The sequence below is a fragment of the Vicia villosa genome, unplaced genomic scaffold (genome assembly GCF_029867415.1).
Source record: "Vicia villosa cultivar HV-30 ecotype Madison, WI unplaced genomic scaffold, Vvil1.0 ctg.000456F_1_1, whole genome shotgun sequence".
Taxonomy (NCBI): Eukaryota; Viridiplantae; Streptophyta; class Magnoliopsida; order Fabales; family Fabaceae; genus Vicia; species Vicia villosa.
The window spans coordinates 259,561-271,457 of NW_026705218.1; the positions used below are offsets into that span (position 1 = coordinate 259,561).

At 39.6% G+C, this 11,897-nt stretch overlaps 1 protein-coding gene across 1 annotated transcript; it reads right to left on the minus strand.

Moving 5' to 3' along the window:
• Positions 1–233: 233 nt before the first annotated feature.
• On the minus strand, positions 234–1,793 carry LOC131628483 (uncharacterized). Its single transcript, XM_058899323.1, has one exon. The coding sequence runs from the start codon at positions 1,791–1,793 to the stop codon at positions 234–236; it is 1,560 nt and encodes a 519-aa protein (XP_058755306.1).
• Positions 1,794–11,897: the final 10,104 nt, after the last annotated feature.

Genomic DNA, 11,897 nt, shown 5'->3' on the forward strand with positions numbered 1-11,897 from the left:
ACACACGAGAATAATTCAGCAAACTGAGCGTACTTCATTCCAACATAACTGAGAATTTGAGTTCATACAAATAAAACACATAATCGTGTCACAAAGTGCTCATAAGGCATACAAAAGAAATCCAGAACATCAAAATGCGACCCCATCCAACAATCCTGGACATGGGCGACAAATGTCAAGCATAAACATCTAATCCACCATCATGGATCAAACAGATCCACCCCACAGTGATGCTAGGATCGTCTGGCAACAGAATGAACTCCTCCATCTCCTCTCCGTTGGGCTCGGAGTCTTCTTAGTTCTTCTTCAAGTCGAGCAGTCTTAGCCTTCTCTTCTGCTAGCTGTTTATCCGAATCCCGTTTCTGCCTCTTGAGACTACTCTCTGATCTCTGTAACTGTAGACACTCTTGCTGCTTGTGGTGCAAATCTTCCTCTAGCAACTCATAGGGACGCCTCCGGGTACTAGCTTGACTTGAACTTGCGCTTTCGACTTGCTTGAGCTGGTGCATCAACCTCATCTTTGCATCTCTCTCTTCAAAGAACTTCAAATTGGTCTCTTGCTCTCTTTCATGCAACCTGTAGTTGGTAACCAGAGCATCCTTGTAAAGTTCTGTTGGCACAAATTCAGATAGAATCAAAGGAGGTTGCTTTTGAAGTGGTGCAACCCTATCATATGGCAGTAACAAGTTTCCAACCCGTTTTATAATCCATTCAACATACGGTGTCAAAGCGAGTGATTCCTTCTTCCCTAAATGGGCTCCGTTATGCTTACGGATCTTCTTCCAAACCACAATTATCCCCTTCAACTTTTCTGGATCCGACCCCTTCTCAAAATAGACTGTCTCCGCTATCAAGTGATCCGCCGGCTTATCTTTCAACGTATACCCCAACTGACGCAAGGATACCACGGGATTGTAATTGATGCAACCTCTAGTACCAACCAAAGGAACATTATCGAACTTACCACACCCAACAATCACTTCAGAAACGTTAATTCGATACTTTTGCCACTGAATATCATAAGAAGTAAGTGACATAATCCTGTGTGTCCACTTGAGCGTATCCCTTGTCTTCACAAAAGGTCCTTTGCTGGGCAACAAAGAGAGGAACCAGATGAACAACAACTGAAGGCAACAAGTGATGGCACCACCACGTTTCTCATATCGGGAATTAACAGCATAATAAGTATCGGCCAACAATGTAGGGATAGGATTCTTTCCCATGAAGATGTGTACCGCGGCCGAGCCTACAAAATTGGGAACATTTTGGAACATCACAATCCCGTAAATAGCCACAGCAAGCAATGCATTGTACGCGTTCCAATTCTTTTTCTTAAATTCTTCTTTAGCTTTTCTCACCAAGAACTTCAAAGAGAACCCTGAGACACCTTCATTCGACTTCCAATTATCAGATACTTTTATGCTCAAATAAAGAGCGGCAGCGATCAACTTGAAATTCACTTCTTTTGGAACATCGATGAATGGCACTTCGTCTTTTACCTTGAGATTAAGAATGATAGAGTACTCTTCCAATGTCGGAGCCAACTGGTAATCCTGGAACGTGAAACACCTCATTTCAGGATCATAGAATTGCATCAAAGTTTGCAAAGCAGGTGTCTCAACCACGGTTTCCAACAAAGTCAAAATATTCCCATAATTATCCGTGAAACTCTTCAGGCAGAAAGCGGTCATTAACGAACTCAAACCCTCTAATGCGGTCAATGGCTCTCGGAAGAAGCTGTAGGTGTGCGTATGTCTCTTTGCTTCCTTGACAGTATCAATGGGAGTATCCATCTTCAACTTGAATGAACTCTTGAATGTCCCTGAAAACATGACATGCAAATGCTTGTTATACATATTTTTTTTTTGCGTTTCTTTTGGAAATAAATATGCTATGATGCAAAGTGGTGGGACTTGTTGCCGCCCACCAAGCATTCTAGACTGCCGGTAACACACATAATACAAAGCCAAAAGTTCGGCCTCAAATGGTATACCATACGGAACACGGAATATCAATCCACGGAACCAAAGCCCATAGTCAATAACACACTGGAATGGAACACAGATTACCACTCGAACAAGAACCATAGTACCCCACGAACAGGAACCAATAGTACACTCGAACGAGAACAGCGGTAACCCACGAACAAGAACAACGGTAACCCACGAACAAGAACAACGGTAACCCACGAACAAGAACAGCGGTCACCAACAATGTACCTGTTAAATGATCATTGATTCCCGCCCCGCTCACGGGTAAAATCTAGGCCAAGGTAAGGTCATGAAACGCAGTATACGGTCCGCCCGAAGGTAAGCATCATCACAGCGCGTAAGCGGGTGACGATAATACCTCCGTTTGAAACCACTACTCTGCTCATGGTCACATAGTCCATCCCGAGACGTACACCTCGAGACAAACCATGCTCCCACTCTATCCTAGGGTTCCTATGGTTCACACATAGCCTGGGTATTGGGCCTTTTACCTCTTGAAACACCCACCCAACAGACAGAGATCCAGACAGTCCAGAATATGATGCAGAAAAGTAAAAGCGCACATAGAATGCAATGCAAACAGGCAAATATGCAAAGCAATAAAAACACCCAATGATAAACATACAAGCGCTAGGATCGACTCGCTGAGTCCGGACCAGCAACAGGTCAAGACGTCCCCAGCAGAGTCGCCAGCTGTCGCTACCGCGAAAATTGACAGAGTCGCCACTAACATATTTATCCTGAAAAGGAAGGGAATGCCAGTAAACCACAAAACAAAACAACGGTCTCACGACCAGAGAAAAGGGTAAGGGAGTCGGTTACGCGAGGGGAAGGTATTAGCACCCCTCACGCCCATCGTACTCGATGGTATCCACGCATGTGTCTAAATCTATGGGTGTGTAAGCAAACTACACTAATCTGGACTAAAATGAATGCAAAATGTAGGGAAAAGAAAGTGTTATGCTCGCACGGGCCCTACCCCACTGCCTACGTATCTGTTTTGCAGAATCAGAGCTACCGTAGCTCGGCTAACTAATTTTTGTTTGTTTTGTGTTTTTTAGGTGAACGAGTTACATTCACACTCCGCTGCTCGACCTTTGGAGACTTATGCTTGGGAATGGAGCGGAAATAACAAGCTCTTAAGAAAAGAAAATCAAAGAGTGTGGTTTGTGTTTTAAAGAATGCATGAGGAAGACCTAAGCTAAGGGGGAAAGCTTGTTACCTAATGTTATCATACAAAGGGTGCAAATCTAAGCTAAGCTATCAACCTACGAGGGAAAAGGGGAAGCATACAATAATATCACACAAGCGAGCATCCACTCGTGAAGCAAACAAACCAAAGGCACTGGCCAAGTGGTAGAAAAGAGGTCCCGCCATAGCCAAGGGGAGCAGCTCAACCCAAGTCAACCAAGCATTAGACCTCGCGAAAATGATCGGGCCATAGACAAGAGGGCGGACCCCTCTCAGCAACCAAGTCGTCACGGATCATAAAGGAAAACGGTGCGTGCGTACACTGAGCATCAACGTCGAGCGACGCGAGCTATAGGAAAGGCGGGGGTCCGATTGCATGAACCCTTTACCTGACATACTCGATAACAAGATCTTTTGCACGTTCGGAAGCAAGCAACGCGGGGCGTGCGCCTACCAAACAGACTCGATGAGACTAGGCGGGGGTTGATTACGAACCCTTGACCGCATGCCTTTCAATGAGGACTTAACGGAGTGCCATATAGGACTTATTACACCGTGACTCCCTGCCGCAAAGCACAAATGTAAACACACCAACAAAAACAGAGCCTCTTTCGAGGGCTTGGCCAGATGCATGTCTAGGTCCTACTTCTCATATTAAAGGATGATGCGGTAAAGCGATAAAGTGCGAGAGAAATAAAACGAAACGGGATCAATACCAAACGGATGATGATCCGTAAACTAAAGCGAAGCAAAGCGAAGAAAGTAGAATCCCGCAAGCGAGCTAGCAAAGCAAAAGCAAATAGTCAGCACACCGATTAGCCACAAAAGCGCACAACGATCAACGTATGCATCAAGCATGATCACAATACACCTGGAAGAGGAACAAGCAAACCAAACAAGCAGATATAAAGTAATAGTGATCGTGTCTCCCGGATGAGAACACGATACGAGTGAATGTGATTGCACCCCGTAAATGAAACGGAACACACAAGTAATAAGTTCCGATCGGTGACTATCCAAGAGCCTTGCACACTAGCACACAAGTTAGAGATAACAAGCATCGCAATCGGAATTGCGTTATTACCATAAAACAAAAGGAAACGGACAAGTAATGTAAACAAGGAATGAATAATGAAACATCAAAGAGAAATCAAACACGGATGACCTACAAATTAATGAAAACAAAACATCTAGCAAGATAGTAAGTCTCATAAGCTTTCCGACGATATAAAGAACGTGAAAATCGGAGTTACGAGCGAAAAGTTATGCAAGTTTGAAGTTAGAAAAGAAAAACACAAAATTTGCACACAGGAACCGGTTCCCACCTAGGGACAACCCGGTTCCTAGTACTAAAAACCAGAGGCAGAAAACTGGGAACCGGTTCCTACCTAGGGACAACCCGGTTCCTAGTACTAAATCACAGAGGCAGAAAACTGGGAACCGGTTCCCACCTAGGGACAACCCGGTTCCTGGTACTAAACCACAGAGGGGAAAAACAACGCAGGAACCGGTTCCCACCTAGGGACAACCCGGTTCCTGGTACTAAAACACAGAAAACCAGCAATTTTGGATTGAGTGGGAACCGGTTCCCGCCTGGGACAACCCGGTTCCTGGCGTAGCAAAACAGGTTTTTATGCATTTTTAAGGCTCCGGAGCCATTCGCACTCAATCCAAAACCGTTCCAACTTGAAATTAGAGCAAACAAACATTGAAAATTCATGCTATAAGTAAATCCGCGAATCAAGTGAGTCACATATCAATAAACATGCTAAGTGCGACGCGTCAAGCAAGGCAAACATTAAGCAAAAGCACTACACGTGCATTTGTGCAAACACTTTGAGTGCGACACAAGTAACATACATGAACATCAACAATTAAGCACACAAGATCATCCAATAATCACGGATTCGAACACGAATATCACAATTCATCATCAACGAGCAACAATTATATGCAATCAACATAAAATCCAAACACAATTCACATGAACACGACACATTCGAACAAAGTATGAACAAATTCACCGATCAATCATCATCAATTATCAATTAATCAAGAACAAGAGGTAGATCAACAATTAAGCACTTAGTTCGAGATCCGAAAGCTTACCGAATGAAGATCTAACCAAAGCGCGGACACGACCACGATGCGAATGCGAACACGACACAAACGCGACACGAACTCGAACGAAATCTGGAGGGAGAGAGAGTGAGGGCGCGCGAGATGCAAGGAGAAGAGGAGGAGAAATTCGAACTTCCGATCTTGATTCTTCAATCCATATTCTTGATCTTGAGGAAAATTGATGAATCTTGATGGAAGTTTTATGTGATTTGTGGTTTTGATCTATGAAAATTGAGAGAGAATTGAGAGAAAGTGTTTGTGACAAATTTGGTGAATTGAAATTATGAGAGTCCCCCCTGATTTGTGAAGAGCAAAATGTTTATTTATTGTCAACGCGAAATGTCCAAATTGCCCCCGGTGCGTCTTATTTTGGCTCGTTTTTTAAGGAAACTCGGTTCGGCTCTGAATTCCGGAACGAAGCCAATGCGACTGTGAAGATGACCAAATTTGTGACTCATTGCCGCGAGAATCACCTCAATCCGATAAGCGATGAAGAAATTATGCGCGTTTGAATGACGAGAAACGCCGACTTATCTGGTGCGACTGTGCAGAATTTTGTGAGTACCGCTCAAAGAACTCGATAAAACTCCATCTTCGGCTCAAAATCTTAACAAGCATGTATGACGAAGAAACGAAGCTAACGAAATTTCTGAGAAAATGCCGCCGGAATGGACTTCATACGATAAAAATCGAAGAAGTTATGAATTTTCAAACTCGGTGCGACACACTCGAAAACACACTTTTTACCGAAACAATGCGACGATCCTTAAAATTCTGGGAATTTTCCATGCTTAATTGGCCTTCGGTCTGAACATACGAAATCTTGGTAATGATGGTACGGAGCTCCAGTTAAATTTCAAGTGAATCCGACGAGCGGATTAGGAGATATGAATTTTCCGAGGTCCGAAACCCTACATTCAGCATTGTTTTTCACTATGAAACCTCAAGTAATTTGCAAATCTGGCAACCTTTCTCAAAGAATTGGCTTCCGAGCCGAACACGAAAGTTGTAGATATCGTGAAAACAGTCAGGACAACGCGGGAATTTTTCTCATACCACCTTCCAAGTATGACTTGCGAATTTTCTCGTATTTCCACTGTTTAAACCATTTTTTCACCTTTCTTCTTAAACCCATAAAAACTCTTTATTATTTTTTCCATTTTTGAATGACGAAATAAACGTCATTATTAACTTATAGCTCAAATAAAGAGGGCAAATTTTGGGGTGCAACACACACTCTCAGTATCATGTAGTGTTCATATAAAATGGTAGTGGCAAATGTGTTGTTTGGTAAGTGTATCGTTATGGGTTTAATTGAATAACTTGTAGTAAACAAATAAGTTTCTTCAAAACTGTAAAAAAAAAGGTGTATCACTTATATTTCACTTTTTCATTTGACACTTTTTATCAATATATGTTGAACCAAGAGTATATATTTTATGCATTTCAAAAAAATATATCAGGCAGGGCAATATTTTCATAAGATACTGACTAAATAGCATGATGGCCCTTTGTTTATTACATATATATAATATAATGTAGTACAATGATACAAATGGTTTTTAGATATTTTAAAATTTACCCATTGAATCCTTAAGCCTTTATTTGTGGTACTTTTTTTTTAAAGCATGTATGATATTCATTCCTACTACTGCAACAGGATTCAATTCCTATTGAGTTACATGAAATGACTTGGCAAGTGATTCTTTAAGAAGCAGACAATGTGGTTAAATAAAAAATTAAAGAGTGAATAATGTAATATCTTTTCTTTTTATTATAACTTTCTTTTGGAATACCATATCAGATTTTAACGTGTTTACAATGTATATGTATTTCTGGTTTATGTGTCATGGTTTTTCCTGGTTTATATATTCTGATATAAAATTTGTGAAAAAATTTGATCTGGTTTCAAGTGAGCCTTTCATATATGATTCATTTGATGAAACTATTTCATTCTTATGTCGCTTTTTCTTCGCTGAGCTCACTGGCCGATCCATAACGATTTGTGGTCAAAATGAGTTAAGTCGTTACGATGCTCAAGGTTTTTCTTCTACAATGGAAGAGGTAATTGCGGAGTCTCAGGATTCTTCCTCGACTGGAGATCGCATTTCCGTGATGATTCAGTTTAGACCATTGAGGTAATGCTTAAATATGCTTATTTTATGGTATCAACTATCATTCTATCAAATCCTTTATTGTGAATTTGAGAGAAACTGAATTGTGAATTTTTGTTTAGTTTTGGCTTTTTTTTCTTTCTGTCTGATATCAAATTTGATTATGTAGTTTGATTTTCGTTCTGGTTATGGTGTTGTTTGGCTGCAGTGAAAGAGAGTATCAGAGAGGAGACCAGATCTCATGGTATTCTGATGGTGATAAGATTGTGAGGAATGAGTATAATTCAGCTACTGCTTATGCATTCGGTAATTTCACTGTGTTTATTTATTTTATTTATTACAGATTCAAAATTGTAGAAATTAGAATTGATGTTTTTAGCTGTCAAATTTAGTGAAAGTTACTTTACGTTTAAATATGTACCTGAAAGTTACTTTGAAGGATAGAAAAACACTTAGAAAGGGGGGTTTGAATAAGTGTGGTCTAAAAACTTGAACGATAAAAACAATATGCACAGTTATTTTTATCCTGGTTCGTTGTTAACTAAACTACTCCAGTCCACCCCCACGGAGTGATTTACCTCACCTGAGGATTTAATCCACTAATCTCAACAGATTACAATGGTTTTCCACTTAGTCCGCGACTAAGTCTTCTAGAGTATCCTGATCACAACCTGATCACTCCAGGAACAAATGCTTAGACACAAGCTAAGACTTTCTTAGAGTATCCTGACCACCACGTGATCACTCTAATTACACTGCTTAGACACAAGCTAAGACTTCCTAGAGTATCCTGATCAACACTTGATCACTCTAGTTACTTACAAATTAATGTAATCAAATAAGAGTTTTACAATGCTTCTTAAAAGCTATAATCACAACAGTGATATTTCTCTTAACGTTTAAGCTTAATCTCACTAATATATTACAACAGCAATGTAGTGAGCTTTGATGAAGATGAAGTTTCTGAGCTTTGAATTGAACAGCGTTTCAGCAAGTTAACATTCACAGAATTTGGTTCAGAGTTGTTAACCTTGCTTCTCATCAGAACTTCATATTTATAGGTGCTTGAGAAGATGACCGTTGGGCGCATTTAATGCTTTGCGTGTTCCGTACAACTTTGCTTTTAATGTTTCACGCTTTTGTCAACTACCTCGAGCCTTGTTCACGCTGTGTCTACTGACGTTGCCTTTAATAGCTTTCAACGTTCCTTTTGTCAGTCAGCGTAGCCTGCCACCTGTACTTTCTTCTGATCTGATGTTTGAATAAAATATTTGAATATCATCAGAGTCAAACAGCTTGGTGCATAGCATCTTCTTGTCTTCTGGCCTTGAAGTGCTTCTGAGCGTGATACCATGAGAACTTCAGTGCTTCAGAATATTCACAGCTTCTGATTCCTGCTTCCATTTAGGACAGCTTCAGAACTTGAATTTCTTTGATCTTCAGAACATTCACAGCTTCTGATTCATGCTTCCATTTAGGACAGCTTCAGAACTTGAGTTTTCTGGATCTTTTAGAACATTCACAGCTTCTAATTTCTGCTTCCCTCGGATAGCTTCAGAGCATTGAATTTCTTCTTACATCACTTCATGCTAGATTGTATCAGAATATTGTTGAATGTACCAGAGCATCATCAGAGCATCTCTACATCCTGAAATGTTACAGAACAAAACTGAACGACAAAAGTCAGCATGAATGAGTTAGAACATAAGATGTGTATCAGAACACAAAATATGTATCAGAGCCATATAAGCCATATAGAATATGTCAGATCCAATAGACAATGTATCAGAGCATATAGACAATGATTTGGATCATATTCTAATATCAGAATTTCTGATCATTCTTCCTTCTTGCTTCTGATTCTGAAGCTTCCTAGCACTCAGCTTGCTTCAAGAATCCAAGAGCTTGATTCATCTTGTTGCTTCTTATGTTGATCTTGAATCTTTGATTCCTGCAACAACACAACTTAGAAACATATGAAGCTTGCAGCTTCTGTTAGTAAATGTGTGGAGCCTTTTTACTCGGTAACTGATAATATTAATCAGATCATTTATCATATATTTTCTCCCCCTTTTTGTCATAACATCAAAAAGCATAAAAGATTCAGATGTAAAGCAAGAGACAAAAGGAAAGAAACATAAATAACTTTTCATTGATTAACCAAGTAGGATTACAAAAGATGTATGCTGATACACAAGTGCAAAAAGCAAAGAAAACTACAAGGACACAAAGACTACAACCCTAGCCTAGTCCTAATCTAAGCCAGCATATCATGAATCCCAGCGATGTTCTTGCTCTTGCTTGGTCATCAAATCTTGAAACTCTGCATGCTTGAGCAGCTCCCAGAGAAAGAAGTAAATGAATACAAAAGAGGAACTGAGAACAGTTCACCAGGAGAGAGCGTATTCTCAGATGGGCTTTCCCTTAACATAGAAGTTAAGTCCTTATTGGAACCTAACTTCATCCAATATCTCAAGAAAGTCTTCTTCCTTTGGACAGATGTTGATAACAGCATCAAAGAAGAGCTCTGACTTGAGAAAAATTTGGAATGCCATCCCGAGATATGTTTCTCATCCTGTAGCCTATTAACCCTTCCATCCATTCTATTCAAATAGATCAGCCACTGTTGAGACTTAGTTTCTTCAACTGGTTTAAAGTTTTGATGAAGAGAACTAGGCGAAGGATTCATGATAAACGCTAGATCGATGAAGAATGAACTAGGTTTTATGCAAAAGATATTCATAGAAAAGTGAGAGAAAGAAAGCGAGAGCACAAAGATTGATTTGAAGAATGCAAAGAAATGGAGAAATAAATAGAGGGAATGTGGGGAAGGAAAACGTTCTAGGGAAGGGAAACGTTTGACGGATATAAAAACATAAAGGACAATAAAAGAAATGATGAATGGCATTTAATGTTATTTGACGTGAGGAGAGATAATACTGACAAAAGACGAGATTTGCACAGTTACCTAAGTAGACGTCCCCTCAACTGCACGCACGCTTGTCTAGAAAAAAATGAACACGTGTTTACCATCTGGATAGCCAGTTACAACTGTTTTGCTTTTACAGAGATTCTGAATCAACTTAGACAATGAAACGTTAGTAATAACTGAATCACAATTTCTAATTGATTTCAATCAGAACTTCTTAAAAAAAATCCAATTTCATTTCAGAAGATACTCATACATAAGATCTTCTCATCTTCTCATTCTGGGCATAAATCCATACTGATATTCTTCAGAATGAACTTAAACCTATCTTCAGCAAGGGGTTTTGTAAAGATATCAGCCCATTGATGGTCTGTATCCACAAAGTTTAAAGATATAACACCCTTCTGAACATAGTCCCTTATGAAATGATGTTTAATCTCAATATGTTTAGCTTTTGAATGTAAAATAGGATTCTTAGATAAACATATAGCAGAAGTATTATCACAGAAAATAGGAATGTTACTCTCATATATCTAATAATCTTCCAGCTGACTTCTCATCCATAGCATTTGTGTGCTACAACCAGCAGCAGCAACATATTCTGCTTCTGCTGTTGAGAGGGCAATAGTAGCTTGTTTCTTGCTGTACCATGAGATTAGATGACTTCCAAGAAATTGACAACTTCCAGAAGTGCTCTTTCTTTCTATTCTATCTCCAGCATAGTCAGCATCACAGAATCCTACTAAGTTGTAATCTTTAGATTTTCTGTAAACTAAACCAACATTAGTAGTACCTTTCAGATACCTTAGAATTCTCTTAACCGCTGTTAAATGAGATTCTCTTGGATCTGATTGGAATCGAGCACACAAACAAACACTAAAGAGAATGTCAGGTCTAGAAGCAGTTAGATATAGAAGAGATCCAATCATACCTCTGTACAACTTCTGATCTACCTTCTTACTTACCTCATCCTTACCCAGTACACATGTTGGATGCATAGGAGTTTTGGCTTCTTTGCTTTCAGAAAGATTAAACTTCTTCAGAAGTTCTTTCACATACTTCGTTTGATGAACATAGGTTCCATCGGAAGTTTGGTTGATTTGAATCCCAAGGAAGTACTTGAGTTCTCCCATCATGCTCATTTCAAATTCAGCCTGCATAGACTCAGCAAACTCCTTTCCAAGTGTAGCATTAGATGTTCCAAAGATAATATCATCAACATATATTTGACAAATTAAAATATCCTTTTTAAATGTTTTACAAAAGAGAGTAGTGTCCACTTTTCCTCTAGTGAAATCATTTTCCAGAAGGAAAGAACTCAAACGTTCATACCAAGCTCTGGGAGCTTGTTTCAATCCGTATAATGATTTCTTTAATTTGAAAACATGATTTGGAGACATGGAGTCTTCAAAACCAGGAGGTTGGTGAACATAAACTTCTTCATCTATATAACCATTTAAGAAGGCACTCTTGACATCCATCTGATAAAGAGTGATGTTGTGTTGAGTGGCAAAAGAAATTAATAGACGAATAGATTCTAACCTGGCCACT